The sequence below is a fragment of the Delphinus delphis genome, chromosome 7, assembly GCF_949987515.2.
Source record: "Delphinus delphis chromosome 7, mDelDel1.2, whole genome shotgun sequence".
NCBI classification, from domain to species: Eukaryota; Metazoa; Chordata; class Mammalia; order Artiodactyla; family Delphinidae; genus Delphinus; species Delphinus delphis.
In genome coordinates this window covers 37,600,789-37,617,698 of record NC_082689.1, presented here as the reverse complement: position 1 = coordinate 37,617,698, position 16,910 = coordinate 37,600,789, and the positions used below count along the sequence as shown (strand labels likewise).

General features: G+C 33.5%; 1 protein-coding gene across 1 annotated transcript in view; it reads right to left on the bottom strand.

Annotated features, from left to right (window-relative positions):
• Positions 1-638: 638 nt before the first annotated feature.
• BOLL (boule homolog, RNA binding protein) overlaps positions 639-16,910 on the bottom strand; it is a 30,530-nt gene continuing 14,258 nt past the window's right edge. The window contains exons 7-10 of the mRNA XM_060015399.1: positions 11,540-11,611; positions 7,085-7,132; positions 6,163-6,291; positions 639-863 (exon numbers count right to left, since the gene is read on the bottom strand). Coding sequence (XP_059871382.1) covers positions 639-863; positions 6,163-6,291; positions 7,085-7,132; positions 11,540-11,611 — 474 coding nt within the window. The remainder of the gene's footprint in view (positions 864-6,162; positions 6,292-7,084; positions 7,133-11,539; positions 11,612-16,910) is intronic.

Below are 16,910 nucleotides of genomic sequence, written 5' to 3'. Positions count from 1 at the left end.
GCAAAAATATGAGTGTGAAATCGCTAACCTCCATCATTTTACTGTAAAGAGTACACTGCAAGCAAGATTCATACTACCATCATAATAGTTAATCAGTTTGGGTTCTTAGAGGTGTAGTCACATTTCCCTAATATATTTATATATTGAATACACACATGGATCTAACTAGATTACCACTCCTGGCCTGGATCTGATTTAAGGTGCATGAGCACAAAATTCCCAAACTGGAAGAGTAGATCATTAACTGTTTTCATCTCCCCATAAATGTTACATGCCATTAACATAATAAAAATCTTAGTATATGAAGTATCTAGGCAAATTCATAGAGACAGACAGTAGATTAGAAGTTACCAGGGACTGCAGAGAGAAGAATATAAAGTTATTGCTTAATGGGTACAGAGTTTCTATTTGGGGTGATGAGAAAGTTTGGAACTAGATAGTGGTGACATTTGCACAGCAATGTGGATGTAATTAATACCACTTAGCTGTACACTTAAAAATGGAGGATTTTAAGTCATATATATTTTACTACAGTAAATAAAAAGTTTTGACCATGTGTGGTTTATAAGTTGTTCAAAACTAATTCATAGAAATTATAGCTAGTTTAGAATTGTATTTCCTTCACATGAAATAATTAACTAATTCTGTACTTCTGATTGCAAATGTGACATAAATATCCAAAGTTGTTTCTTTTCAGAAGAGAAATCTGGAAAACTTGAAATATGACTGAGAATAACAGAAAAAAATCCAAACAAACTTCTTACTTTAATTGGTTCAGGCTGCATCACAGGTGCAGGCATAGCAATGGCACTTGGAGCATAAACCTGGTGATATGTTGCTTGAACTCCATGATCAGAATAAGGCTATAACAAAACAAAGAAAAAAATATTGTTTTCCATTTATTAATTAAAAATATTTATTCAGCATTACAATTTACTAGGCATTTTGCTACACAATGGAGAAACACATTCTCTATCTTTAATTCACTTATAGACTTATCTGAGACAGACTAGTCAAAATTATCCTAAGTCCTATGACACATATATAGGGATCCATGGGAAAGAAAAGAATTACTTGATGTAGCTTTAGAAAGTTGGGGAGGGGGTCAGGGGAAGTTTTCTAGTGGAGTTTATGCTTGAATTTGAAGAATTAGGGAGAGAAGGTGGGAAAACTATGTGAAAAGGCAGAGAGGCAACTAAGAGCACACCTCATTTGGGAGACCTGTGTGGGTTGTTTGGTACAGCTGGAAGGAAGATTATTCACCGAATGACAGCTGAAAGATGAGGCAGTAGAGTAACAGGCAGGGAACAGATCACGCAAAAGCAGATTTATGGCTTTTCCAGCAGATGGTGGCACCATTCAGTGAAATATGGAATATAAGAAAAGCAAGTTTGATGTTTATGTTATTGTGAGGGGGTTAAAGAGAAGAAGTTAGTTTTGTAACACATAAAAGTTGAGATATTTGTAGGACTTCTAGTAGAGGTATACAGTCAATCAAAAGCTATTGTAGATGTGGTTCTAAAGCAGCACTAATAGAAATAATGTGAACTACATGTTAATTAAAATCAAGACAGTCAAAAGGTACAAACTTCCAGTTATAGGTAAATAAGTACTAGGGCTGTAATGTACAACATGATAAATATAATTAACACTGCTGTACGTTATATAGGAAAGTTATTGAGAGTAAATCCTAAGAGTTCTCATCACACACAAGTTTTTTCCTATTTCTTTAATTTTCTATCTATATGAGATGATGGATGTTCACCAAACTTGTGATAATCATTTCATGAAGTATGTGAATCAAATCATTATGCTGTACGTCTTAAACTTACACAGTGCTGTATGTCAATTATATCTCAATAAAACTGAAAGAAAAATTTCCAGTAGCCATGTTAGAAAAGTAAAAAGAAACAAGTAAAATTAATTTCCAGTAATATATTTTATTTAAATAAATATATTAAAAATATACTAAAGTGTATTCAATATAAAATTAGTGATAAATTTTACATTCATTTTTCATACTATGTCATTAAAACTTGGTGTGTATTTTGCACTTACAACACATCTCAATTCAGACCAGCCACACATTTCAAGTGCTCAATAGCCTCATGTGGTAATGGCTATTGTTGTACTGGAGAGTGCAGGTCTAAAATTCAGAAGTGAGGCTGGGGCTAGAGAGATGAGTATGGATGATAACATCAGAGTGTGTATGTAGGGTGAAACAATGTAGAATCGAATATGAAATCACGGGGAGCAAGAATTCAGCTTACAAAGGAAAATGAAAGGAGGTAAAAGGATTGCCAGAAGAGAGCAGTATCATGGAAACCAAAGGTAGGAAGAGTTTCAAGGAGTATGTCCAATGTCTCTGACAGGTCAAGAAAGACTGAAAAGAAAGGAAACTATTTGGCAATTAAGGAATCACTGAGGAACTTTATCAAAGGCAGCTTCAGTGGAAAGGTAATGAAGTAGACTTCAGCAGGTGAGGGGAGGATGGGTAGTGAGGCAGTGGAAATACTAGATGTAGAGTAATTTTTCAAGCTTAGCTTTGAAAGGTAGAAGAGAATTAAGGCATTGGTGGGGGTGTGTCAAAGGATAGTAATTATCTCCTACCAGGTGCTAGGCACTATACAAAGAACTTTCTGTATACAACAACTCTAATCTTTGCATCAATCTTGCAAAATAGATTTTCCGGATGTCTTTATGTTATTAATGTGGATATTACAAAACCAACCCTGTGAAGAGTTAAGTGATTACTCAAAGAAACACACTAGTAAGTGGTGAAGCTATGAACCAATGGAGAGAAAATGTCTTAAAATACATGAGAAAAGAAGGATAGTAGTGGAATGAGGTCCCTGAGGAAGAGGGAAGTTATAGTATCCAGAGCAAAGAGGCACAAATAACCTTGGAAGAGAAAGGTTACTAAAAAAATATAAGAAGCTAAGGATGGGTTATGAGTCAGGTAAGTTTGTATGTTGGGGACTGGAAGCTGAGTTGGTTTCCACAAAGTAGTTTCTATTTACTTTGCAAAGTAGAAGGCACTATATTCTAAGAGTGAAGGGGGAAATAGCTACTGAAATAAGTGAGAAATAATGTTAATTCATTTTTATATTTTAGGGAATCTAACTATCAAACTCATAAGAACAAGCCCTGTGTTTTTTAATTTTAGGGAAAAAACACTTAAAATATAAACCACCCCACCCTATTTATTAAGTTATATATTAGACTTATATCTTCTACCAGAAACAATATTAAAATAAAAATATGCTTATATCATTTTGTATGGAAATATCATAAAATTAATGGTATAAGTTAAGCTAATAGAAGCAATATTTCCAGAAAAGTCTTATTAGAGTCCACTAAATAGTGAAATATAACCTGGTAAGTTACCTGATGTCAGGAATTAAGAATATGGTTCAGTGCCAAAGTAGATTGTGGCTAAAAACCTAATGTAAAAGCATTCTTACCTCACTGTTCCCCTCCTTGAAAACCAGAAAACAACAAAAAGAACAAAAGATAGATTTTTAAAATGCCATCATCAAGTAAACAAGGAAGTGTCCATGATCCTGAATCACAATGTAGAATGTCTGCCAAATGCTATGCAATTTGGACCAATATAAGGGAGAATTCTGAAGCCTGAGGAAGGTTATAATTTCCCTGAAGGTAAATGTTCTGAAAGGCCTATTCAAAGATTCTTTAGAGTCTCAAGTGTAGGGGTGTGTCATGCCAAGGCAGAAGGAGGAAAGATCTTCACAGAGATCCAATTTTACTTAATAGCAGGGGAGGCAGAATTGAAGGAGAAATTAGGTTTTCACTATTTTGTGGTCTACTACCTTGCATTATAGCTGAGGAACATTGCTGGAGGTGAAGCAGGGTGCAAGTGGAAAGTGAAGTAACAATTATTACACTCCCATACAGAAAATCTACAAAAAAAGAGACTTTGCCAGGAGCCAAATGATCTCCAGAATGCTAAAAACTGAGGGGAGAGCATCTCAAGCAGGAGACATAAGCAGACTTGGTGGTAGGCTGTTTAAGATAACAGCATGCTTCTCCTACCCTGTATTTCAAAAAATAGCTGGCATCATTTAAAGACGTATAAAGATATGAAGGAAAAGGAAGCAACCTAAGACTCTTCTCATCCTCTCCAACTCCATCAAGGGAAAAGCAGAAAGGGGGAAAAAAAGAAAAAGATGAGAAATCACTCCAGAAAATAGTAGAAAAGTTCAGATAAATATAATTCTTTAGCTCTTAAAGAAATTATAATAACATGATCTCTATAAAGAGCTCCAAAAAGATTTTAAGCCAACAGACAACATTTACAGGCAATGATGTAAGCAAAGCATCAGAGTCTGGGATAAAAAAGATAAAAATAAAATAGAGATGAAATCTTCATTAGTCATAATAAAAAGTAGACTAAACACAATGAAAAATATAGTCATAATTGTCTTGAAAAAGCATATAAAACAACATTAAAAACTACTATGATAAATTACCTCAGAGATGACAGATATGAAAGACAAAAAAGAGATCTAACATATACATAAATGGTGTTCCTGAAGAAGAAGAAACACACTGGCATAAAAATTTTTTTTTCAAAGTTCTAACAGGAAAAAAGAAACAAATAAAAACTAGCCTGAGAATCAAAGGAGCAAACTGTGTCCCAGGAAAAATATTATAAAGACTGATAAATTCCAAGACATATCCTCGTGAAGTGATTTCAAGTTAAGACAGACTTTTCAGGCACGCAGGAAGAAAAAGCAAATTACGTATAAGGGGTAAAGTCAGGCTGGTTTCAAACTTCTTTACAGCTATACTGAACATCAGAAAACAGTAGACTAGAAGTTCTAAGAGAAAAAAGTGTTGTTATGGGTTGAATTGTGTTCTCTTAAAACTTATGTGTTGAAGTCCTAACCCCCAGTATGTCAGAGTATGACCTTATTTGGAGAAAGGGTCTTTACAGAGGTGAGCAAATTAAAGTATGGTCATTAGGGTGGAAACTAATACAGTATGACTGGTATCCTTATAAAAATGGGAAACTTGGACCTAGAAACAGGAAAGATAATGTGAAGACACAGGGAGACAGTGGTCATCTACAAGCCAAGAAGAAAGGCCTGGAATAGAGCCTTCCCTCACAGTCCTCAGATGGAACCAATTCTTCCAACACCTTGATTTTGGACTTCTAGGCTCCAGAACTGTGAGAAAATACATTTCTATTTTTTAAGCCATCCAGTTCATGTACTTTGTTCCAGCAGCCTTAGCAAACTTATACAAGTATGATGCAGCTATTTTATAGCTAGTCTTAATTTCTTTCAGACTTATAGACAACAAACATGTTGAACAAACAAGGATGTACAAACTCAGAGAGTATATAGCACATATAAGCCTTCTTTAACAAAGACTGCTTGCAGATTCAGTCAACCAAGTGATAAATGGAGGGTGAGATGAAGAATGGAGAAATCATAGTAAAAGTATTGATAGTAAACATTAAGATCCAAAATTGTGGAAATTATTGTTCCAGAAAAATTATGTTATAAACCTTAGCAATAATAATAATAATTATAAAGTAATTGTAATAATAATTACAAAAATACACTCAAATTGGGACGTGGGTATTAATAGATACCCAATAGGTACCCAATCTTTCACAACATATTTAAAACATACCATGTACAGTTTCTGGCATATAGATGATGAGGTTATTAGTAATGGTTTGCAAATATAATTTAAACACATGGAAGATAATATTTACAGTTTACAGTTATAAAATAAATTTGATTTACATTTTTGAAGGAAGAATTTTTTAAAGATTATTTTCTTCTTTGACTTCATTTTTATACACTTTTAATTGACAGACTGTTAGTAACAATACAGATTGACAGGCAAACCAGAAGGAGAAGCATTTATCTTACTCTTTCAAGGGGACTGAGTCAGGGAATAGCCTAGTAGAGTGAACAGATTTGAGAAATGGTTCAGCATTAGTTAGTGAAGAAGTCTAAGATGAAGCATTCTTAGATATAAAAAAGGGGAAGAGATGTGAATAAATCAAAGAAAACATAAGATGCTCAACCTCAATGAGGGTCTTGAATAAATATCTTTAGAAAAGAAAAATAAATAAGTGTTAAGAGGAAGTGGTTATAGATAACTTACTTTGAGACTAACACATACCTCTGGAACTGAAGCTTCCATCAGAGACAGCGGAGGAGGAACATATCCACCATCCTGTGCAATTTCCACTGGTTGATAAATAACCTCAGAAGGTTGCAGGTGTAAGAATGGAGCAGAAGAGGCAGGAGACTAAAACACAAAACCATACTTCTAATTAAAATCGGATTGGTTATTTCAATTAAACCAAATGACTTACCCAACACACAAGAGAAATTGGTTTCACATTTTCCTAAAGTTGTTTTTCAGGGACAGAACAGAAGTATCTTAGCAACAAACCAGGAACTCTGGGTTGTTATAAATTCCAATTGTGTAGATGTTATTAATAACTTTATCACTTACAAGTACTAAAATTTCTTAGCACTTTAGAACCTTATATATAAATTAAGATAATCATTAAGATCACAATTAAAGGTTGTAATAATATAACCTATAGTATTTAAATTGTCATAAACGTCTATTCTCGGCTTTCCGACTTCCCATGGAAGTGGGACGTATCATTAAACAATCTTTTTGATGGTACACTATTTGTTATCAAAAGTTGGGAGATGGAATACTTATTTAGGAGCATAAATAAAACAAGCAAAATCTGAAGTAAAGCTATAAAAATGCTAAATTTTCTAATAATACTAATAGTAAAAAGAAGTAAATTTTCATTTCAGTTTACATAGCGCTCACTTATTTATAAAATGCTTTCACTTACATGATCTTATTTGACCATCACAAAAATCATGTGAGAAAACTTTCAACAATATAGTATCATTACTTCCACTTTGCAAATGAGGAAGCTGAGAAATAAAGTGATTAAATGAATTGCCAAATGTATCACAGTTAATAAATACAAGAGGAAGGTCTCAAATCTAGTTCTCCTGACTTAAATATTCAGGCAGTCTTCACAAAAACAAGGAAAAAAATTAATATTTACCTGAGGAACACCCCACTGCCACTGACCTGGTAGACACTGTGCAGGGGCCTAAAATGAAAAAAAAAAAACACCCACCCACATTATAAACAAGGGTTAAAACTGAATATCAACATGCGATAGTATGAAGCTGGACCCCTACACCTCAAACCATATACAAAAATTAACTCAAAATGGAACAAAGATCTAAATGTAAAAGCTAAAACTATAAAACTCTTATAAGAAAACATAGGTGCAAATCTTTGTGACTTTGAACCAGGTAATTAAAAAAATTATGACCTCAAAAGCACAAGCAACAAAAGAAAAAAAGGATAAACTGGATTTCATCAACCTGAAAAACTTTTGTGCTTCAGAAGACACCATCAAGGAGGTGAAAATAAACCCACAATATTGGAGAAAATATTTACAAATTATAAGAAACTTATAAGATTATAAGAATCTGATAAGAAACTTGTATCTACAATATACAAAGAACCCTTATAACTCAATAGTTAAAGGTAAGTAACCCAATATAAAAACTGGTAAAGGACATGAATAGACATTTTCTCAAAGAAGATATACAAAAATGGCCAATAAGCATATAAAAGATATTCAACATCATTAGCCTTGGGCTGTGGAAATCAAAACTACACTGTGATATCACTTCACATACACAAGGAGGGCTATAATCAAAAAGGTAGATAATAAGTGTTGGCAAGGATGTGGAGAAATTAGAACCCTCATAAACTGCTGGTGGGAGTGTAAAATGGTGCAGCCTTTGGAAAGTATGACACTTCCTTAAAAGGTTAAACACAGAGATACCATATGACTCAGCAATTCTACTCCTAGGTATAAGACCTTAGAGAAATGAAAACGTATGTCCACACAAAAATTTGTACATGAATGTTCATAGCAGCATTATTTGTAAAAGCTGAAAAGTGGAAACAACCCAAATGTCCATCAACGTAAGACGGATACACAAAATGCGGTATATATCCAAATAATGTCCAGAACAGGCAAATCTATAAAGACAGAAAGTATATTACTGGTTGCCTAGGACTGGGAGGAGGGGTAAGGGGAATGCCTACAAATGGGTAAGCTTTTTTTTTTGGTGGTATGGTTGCATAGCTCTGTGAATTTAGTAAAAACCACTCTGTTGTACACTTTGAAACGATAAATTGTATGGTATGTGAATTATATCTAAATAAAGCTGTTATTTAAAAAAAAGAGGGTCAAATTACTTAAGATACTTATTGTAAGATGATAATATAGAACATAGACTTATTATTTCTTAAATTAGTTGTATTATTCCTTAATAATAAATGTTTTACTTTTAACTTATTCTCCACATTTAAAAAGGTTTTTTTTAATTATTAAAGTAAAAAAACAGAAAAAAAGAAGATACCATGAATCTACTATCTAAACTGTTAATTTCATGCTGACCACATCAATTTCTAATGGATTACATCACTGTGTTATAATGATGACCAAGATAACGTGAGGTCTATGTTCTGTATACCATATTAAAAAAGGCAGGATAATGTATAATCTCTTAAGAAAATATTTTAATAAAAAATCTGAAATAAAATGACATATATGTAGATTTGTTAGATAAATAAAATCACTATCTACTTATGAAGTAAGAAATACAAAGGAGATAAATACTGATTGAACCAGGCATTATCTGATTTGACTAACAAAAATTTCTGTTTTGCTTGCTAAAGGATGCTGCTTATTTATTATTTTTTTGTAAATTTTTAAAATTTTTATTGGGGTATAGTTGTTTTACAATATTGTGTTAGTTTCTCCTGTACAGTGAAGTGAAGCAGAGTTCCCTGTGCTATACAGCAGGTTCTCACTATTTATCTATTTTATATTGACTAACAAAAATTGATAAAACTATCAATCTCAGAATTTGTAGAAAGAAAGAGCAAGGGAAGATATTATCAGAGTGGCAATTTTTAGGGCAGAATGATGATGAATAAATATATAACTGTAAAGAAATATGTGAAGTGAAATTATTTCTTACATTGCAAAATACTATGTTACAAATTGGTACAAAAATCTTTCCCGAGTATATCTAGGTAATATACTTCCAATTTTATAATTTGTGTCAAGTGGAAAACCAGAGCCAAAGTATAAAATTAAATTGTATCAGAGTTCTATTCAGAATACACCTATGTCATGTATGTATATATGTAATCAATTAATGAAGGAGGAGCTGGTCTCCACAAGGTGCAAGCAGAAAGAAAGCAACTTTAGTCTTTCTCATCCCTGGCACTTTAAAAGCATTGTGTTGAAGCTAGTGGTTACCAGTGGTGAGAGGGACAGGGGGAGGGGCAAAATAAAGGTAGGGGGTTAAAAGGTACTAACTACTATGTATAAAATAAATAAGCTATAAGGATATATTGTACAGTACAGGGAATATAGCCAATATTTTATAATAACTATAAATGGAGTATAATCTATAAAAAATTTGACTATGTTATACACCTGAAGCTAATATAATATTGTAAATCAACTATATTTCAACAAAAATAAACTGAAAAGGGTAAAACAAACAAACAAATAAAAACCACTGTGTTGAGCTGTTTTTCCTTGCCCCTGGATAAAAATTAGGATAGATCACTGTTTGGTGTGTGGCAGATTGCAAATGCTGACACTCTGGTTAGGTACTTTGTTCCTTTGGTGATCTCCCTGCTGAGAACTTCTGACTGCAAATCTAGACCTTGATTCTAGGACTCTACTTCACACAGATATTTTTCTCTCCTGGGGTCACCTTAAAGTTTTTTGGAAAGAGTCTCTTCTGTGAGGTTCGTATCTTGCTCTTGGGAAACATAAACCTTTGCTTGCTGTGAGACGTGCAGCACATTCCTACCGTAGCGCTTCTCTTCTGGCTCTGCCTCCATAGACCACTCCAGCTTCTTCTTCAGGCCTTTTTTTAAGGAGAGGTCACGCCTAAGTGATACTGTCGCACAAATTTCAGGGGACAAATATTAAACTCTCTTAGTCATTCTCTGAAGTCACCTTCACTTGGTTGAGGAGAATGGGAAATGCCATAGCACTCTAACAACTCTCTTGTTAAAAAGCCCTCATTACCAATCTCCCTTTTTAACCTCATCCTTTCACATGCTCCAGATGGGCAATAAGCTAAGGGTCCCAAAACTGGTTTCACAACTTTTGGCTTGTCATGTTAAATGGCCTGGTACTTAATGTTGTCTTTGAGGCCTCTCAAAAGTTTGAATTAGGAATAGTCACACAACATATATACTTTATTTATTTTTAATTTTGGCTGCGTTGGGCCTTTGTTGCTGCACCCGGGTTTTCTCTCGTTGCGGCACGCGGGGCTACTCTTCATTGCAGTGCGCGGGCTTCTCATTGCGGTGACTTTTCTGGTTGCAGAGCACAGCCTCTAGGTGTGCAGGCTTCAGTAGTTGCAGCACGCAGGCTCAGTAGTTGTGGCACTTGGGCTTAGTTGCTATGCGGCATGTGGAATGTTCCCAGACCAGGGATCGAACCCATATCCCCTGAATTGGCAGGCAGATTCTCAACCACTGCACCACCAGGGAAGTCCCTACATATATACTTTAAATAAATGCCATTAAGTTACTTTCATTTTTACTAAGTGAATGAAACACTTTAGATAATTTTATATTTAGCATAGTAACAGAATTTAAAAATAAGTGACCTCCCCAAAACCTAGTCTAACACTAAAAATAATTCCAGTAACCGTAACATTTCATGTGGGTCTATTTTAAAAGTCTAAAATGAACCCCCCCCCCCCCAGAAATAAAGTCTCTTCCACTAGTTCAAAGGTATAAAGGAATGCGATATTATTTGTGAATGCTACAGACAAGAAGTTGGCAAACGTTTTCTGTAAAGGGCCAGAGGGTAAATATTTTAAGCTTTGCAGGCCTTATATCTCTGTTGCAACTACTCAACTCTGCCACTGCAGCACAAAAGCAGCCACAGACAATATGTAAACAAATATGGCTGTGTTCCAATTACACTTTATCTACAAAACACCAAAATGGTCTGGCATTAGAGTTCACTTACCCTCAGTCTCCCACAAGAATTAATGAAAAGAGTGTTGGTTAACTAAAAGGGGCTGTCATAATATAAACCATAATCTATTACTTATTCTAATATATACTTATTAAACTGACATAATGGTCACAGTAGCATTAAACAAATATCAGCTTGTGGTCCAACATCTTTATCTTACTTTGGGAATTATTTCTATGCTAACCAGGGGAGCAAAACTGACCTCATTACATTTGATAAAAGGAAGTAAACAGTCCATCTTCTTGTATGACATTGTTTAGATCCCTCATCAAAAAAGAAGAATGCCACTGTTATCAAGGCTTAACTACCTCTTTTTAATTACGAGAGTATTTGCATGAGAAAGATTAAAATGAAACTTACTCAAAAAAGGACTGAAAGTATCAAAGAAGATCTTCATTGTAATTTAATGTTTACCTGGTAGTGATTTGCAGGTTGCTGATAAACGGGCTGAGCTACCATCACAGTGGAACTAGATATAGAACGTGACTATAAGAGGAAAGAAAAAGAAAAATTATTTTAGGCAAGATTCTTTAAAATAGTTTATAATGAAATTTATCTCACATTGTTACCTAAACCCAGTCAACTTATGGCTTATGATTGGAAATGTCATTTTTCCACCTCTTATTGATATTATTACAACTCCACTTTAAGTCTATTGAAATTATCACAGTATTTCTACTTCCATGTGGTTTCATTTCCATAGTAATGCTAAAACCACCACCAGAAAAGTTGCTTTTAGTCCAAATATTATGAAAATATAGTTCTAAGAGAATGTTTAGAGGAAAAATGGCAGCTGGACTTAAGGTGACACTGCCTATTTCCATTGTGGAGACCAGCAGTAATGTTTACATAGCATTTAGAACTGAATGAATAATCATATCTGATTTTGCCACTAATTTCCCACTATTTATGAATAATCAACATCCTATTCCTTTGTTATACATTCAATTAAAGCAAATACATTATTTATTGAAGAATTTGTTAAATTCTATTTTATCATTTTGATATTTAAATGAGATAGTCATCCAATAAATTTACAGGTGATTTATTACGTCTTAAAAAAGTACATGTAACACTTGATTATTCAAATGGAGTAAACCCCAAAATAGGTTATTTATTTATTTATTATTATTATTTAAAAAATTTATTTTTGGCTGCGTTGGGTCTTCGTTGTTGCACATGGGCTTTCTCTAGTTGAGGCCAGCAGGGGCCACTCTTCACTGCGGTGAGCGGGCTTCTCATTACAGTGGCTTCTCTTTGTTGCGGAGCATGGGCTCTAGGCACGTGGGCCTCAGTAGGTGTGGCACGTGGGGTCAGTAGTTGTGGTGCACGGGCTTAGATACTCCGCGGCATGTGGTATCTTCCCAGACCAGGGCTTGAACCCCTGTCCCCTGCATCGGCAGGCGGATTCTTAACCACTGTGCCACCAGGGAAGTCCCAAAATAGGTTATTTAAAATCAGATCATTAGAAAAACAGGCAAATTGTATTACAATATAGGTAAAATAGGCTTTAATGATAGCAATTAAAATTTAGTTTCTAACATGGGATCTAATTTGCATTGTTTTGTTTTAATGTTCACCCCTCCCCCCAAAACTGAAGAAAAGTATCATAGTTTTGCATAATTTTCAGACTATCATGTGCTAATAAAATTGTACCACAGATTAACATTAGAAAATAATAATGTAATTTATATTAATAGATTAAAGGAGGAAAAAATGATAATCTAAGCAGATGCAGAAATTGCATTGTTAAAATTCAATACCCTTTCATGATAAAAACTCTTAGTAAACAGAATAAAAAGTAACTTCCTTAATTGACTTCGGGCAATAATTCTCAACCAGGTGCGACTCTGCCATCCCCCCACCCAGGAAACATTTGGTAATATTTTGGTTTTCATAAATGTAGGGAGGCTAGGATATTGCTAAAAACCCTGCAATGTACAGCACAGTCTCCCACAAAAAAGAATCAGTTATCTGGCCCAAAATGTCAATAGTGCTGAGGTGGAGAAACCTTGGTTAAGGTTAAGAGTATCTTAACATATATATGTAGGTTTTGGAAGATACTCATATAAAGCTTAATAGTGAGTTACTGAACTTATTTCTTCTTTTAAGAAGAAGTGTCATATAAATACTGTAGCAGAGACATTGCCAGTCAATAACTTGATGAGAAAAAATGAGAAACAGAAGAGCAGAAAGAAACAGAAGTATTCTGAGTCCTAAATGATTGCCTATATGAGAGTTTGGCAGGGTTACTGATAAAAGATCAACATTTACAAATCAAAAGCATTACTACACACCAGTCACAATCTATTAGGAAGTGTGATTAAAAAAATACACCATTCATAAAAGCAACAAGAACTACAGAGTACCTAAGAATAAATCAAACAAAAGATATGCCAAACTTTTTTTACAGAGAAAGAAAATTTTATTGATGGATGGAAACTCTAAATCATGTTTATGAATGGGAAAATTCAGTATTATGCCTAAATGTCCCAAGTTAATCTATATATTTAATACAATTCTAACAAAAACTAAGGCTTTTCACAGAGCTGAACAAGCTGAATTATGAAATTTATATTTATAAAAGCAAAGACTTAAGGATAGATGAGGGACTCTTAAAGAACCGAGTAAGACTATGGCCCTATCAGATTTTAAGACTTATTATAAAGCAACAGGAATTAAAACAGAATTGGGCAGGGCAAACAAATACACCAATGGAACATAACAGAGAGCCCAGAAAGAGACTCCACACACAGAAACTCAGCATTTGACAGAGGATTCATTTCAAATCAGTGGAAGAGGATGGATTAGTCAATATGTAAACTGCAGATTTAAAATCTAGATGTGAAAAACAGCAACAGCATAGTATTTTTTTTAAAAAAACACTAAAAGCTGAAACCATAAAACATTAATACATCTATCAACATTAAAACGAAAAACTTGTATATCACAAAAAATACCATAAAGTTAATGGACAAGCCACAAATTAAAACATATTTACAACCCATAGAACTCATATAATGAACTCAAGAAAAAGATAACAATCCCAACAGAAAAAATGGGCAAAACAAATGAAGAGGCAGCTCATAGAAGAAACTGAAATGGCAAATAAATATATGAAAATGTGTTTAATCTTACCACTGACTAGGCAAATGAAAGATAAAACAAGATACCATTTCATAATAATATTGGCAAAAATACAAAAATCTAGTAAATTAAAGGACTGGCAGATTATGGAGAAATTGAAGCTCTCATAAACTGTTATCTAACCTTTATACTGGTACACTTTAGAAAGATATCTGGGAACATTTAGTCAAAGATGTGTATAGTCTATAAAGGTGAAATTCTACTTGTACACGTATGTCATAGCCTAGACCAATGTCAGAGAACACAAAAATCTTCCAGTGGTGCATGAGCATGAATAGGTTTAAGAGTATTAATTTTCAGATATTTCATATGGTCTCCTTTCTGATTTTGATCTGTCTGTGAATGTATCTGTGTACAATGGATTCTTCTTTTCAAAACTCCCCTTTTACAACACTTTTCCCCTTCACTATGAAAGGCACACTCTCACTCATTCTGGATCTTGCTATAATGCTTTGTTCTGGAATGTAAACATTAACAGAGCATCAAACAAACAGACAATTCAAAAAGGCAATGCCCTTCAGAAACAGGAAAGAGCAAAGCAAAAAGAGTTTGTATAAGAAATATTAAGGGGAAGATGGTACCTTATTTCATATCCAGGGAACAAAATAAATTACAAGATGGTTACAGGGATACATATTAATTCATTTATTTGAACTTAAAAATAGAGTCAGAAAAAAAAATAGAGTCAGAATTTTCTAATAGAGAGTAAGTTTTATTTGATTGGTTAATTTTATTTGGTTGACTAGTTTTGTTAACTGAATTATAGAGCAGGCATTTCCGTTTTTTTTTCCTTTTTTTTATTGCGAGATATTTGACATACAACATTATCCTAGTTTCAGGTGCATAACATAATGACTATATACATATATAAAGAATGAAATGATAACCACAATGAGTCTAGTTAACATCCATCACTACATGTAGGACATTTTCCAGTCTTAAATGAAATCTATAGCTACAGACTTTTATAAAATATATATCTAAAGCAAACCTACAATATATAATATGTCTAAATTATTTAAAATTATGGTAAATTTTAGATTTCAACTTAAAAATGAGAGTATTCATAATTTTTCAAAAAAATTTTAGAGGCTATATAAGCAAAAAACTTTGAAGATTACTGTCCTAGACAAACTCTCACACAATACATACAAAATCTAGATGTTCAATTTAGTCTGCTTAAAAAAATTTTATACTCTGTTTATTATTTATTTACTGTTATGCAACTTGCAACTTTTCTAAGTGGGGTAATGTATTATAATAAATAATTGTATTTATTATATTTGTATATTCAATATATTATAATCATAAACAATATATTAATTATATTTATAGAATTATATTCATACATATATATTCTTCACTCTCAGACCTACTAAATGTAGATCAGTAGGGGTTGGTTCTGCCCATTTTTTAAAAAAATATTTTTGAATTTTATTTTTTTATACAGCACTTTCTTATTAGTCATCAATTTTATACACATCAGTGTATACATGTCAATCCCAATTGCCCAATTCAGCACACCACCATCCCCACCCCCCCGTGGCTTTCCCCCCTTGATGTCCATATGTTTGTTCTGTACATCTGTGTCTCAACTTCTGCCCTGCAAACCGGTTCATCTGTACCATTTTTCTAGGTTCCACATACATGCGTTAATATACAATATTTGTTTTTCTCTTTCTGACTTACTTCACTCTGTATGACAGTCTCTAGATCCATCCACGTCTCAACAAATGACTCAATTTCGTTCCTTTTTATGGCTGAGTAATATTCCATTGTATATATGTACAACATCTTCTTTATCCATTCGTCGGTTGATGGGCATTTAGGTTGCTTCCATGACCTGTCTATTGTAAATAGTGCTGCAAGGAACATTGGGGTGCATGTGTCTTTTTGAATTATGGTTTTCTCTGCGTATATTCCCAGTAGCGGGATTGCTGGATCATGTGGTAATTTTATTTTTAGTTTTTTTAAGGAACCTCCATATTGTTCTCCATAGTGGCCGTATCAATTTACATTCCCACCAACAGTGCAAGAGGGTTCCGTTTTCTCCACACCCTCTCCAGCATTTGTTGTTTGTAGATTTTCTGATGATGCCCATTCTAACTGGTGTGAGGTGATAGATACCTCATTGTACTTTTGATTTGCATTTCTCTAATAATTAGTGATGTTGAGCAGCTTTCATGTGCTTCTTGGCCATCTGTATGTCTTCTTTGGAGAAATGTCTATTTAGGTCTTCTGCCCATTTTTGTTCAGAAAAAAAACAAAACAAAACTCCACACGTGATTCTCTGAACTTGTGGAATATGACCATAGAATGTACCCCAAGAAAGCTCCAAACGGATTAAAGACTTAAGTATAAAGTAAAATGAAATCATGGAATAACTAGCAGAAAGTAAATCTGAGTAGTTATCAGATCCCTAGTGGGGCAAAATTTTAAGTGATGAAGTAAAATGAAAAAATTAATTGATTCAGTTATAAAACTTTTAAACTCAGAAAGAATGAAAAAGATTAAATAATACCGTATAAAATTTATATATAAAATGATGAAGTTTTGATTCTACATTGTCATGCAAATTGACTAGAATAAAAAATAGGACCTCGATGGTTAAATTTTAAAAAATCACAAGCAATTTAAA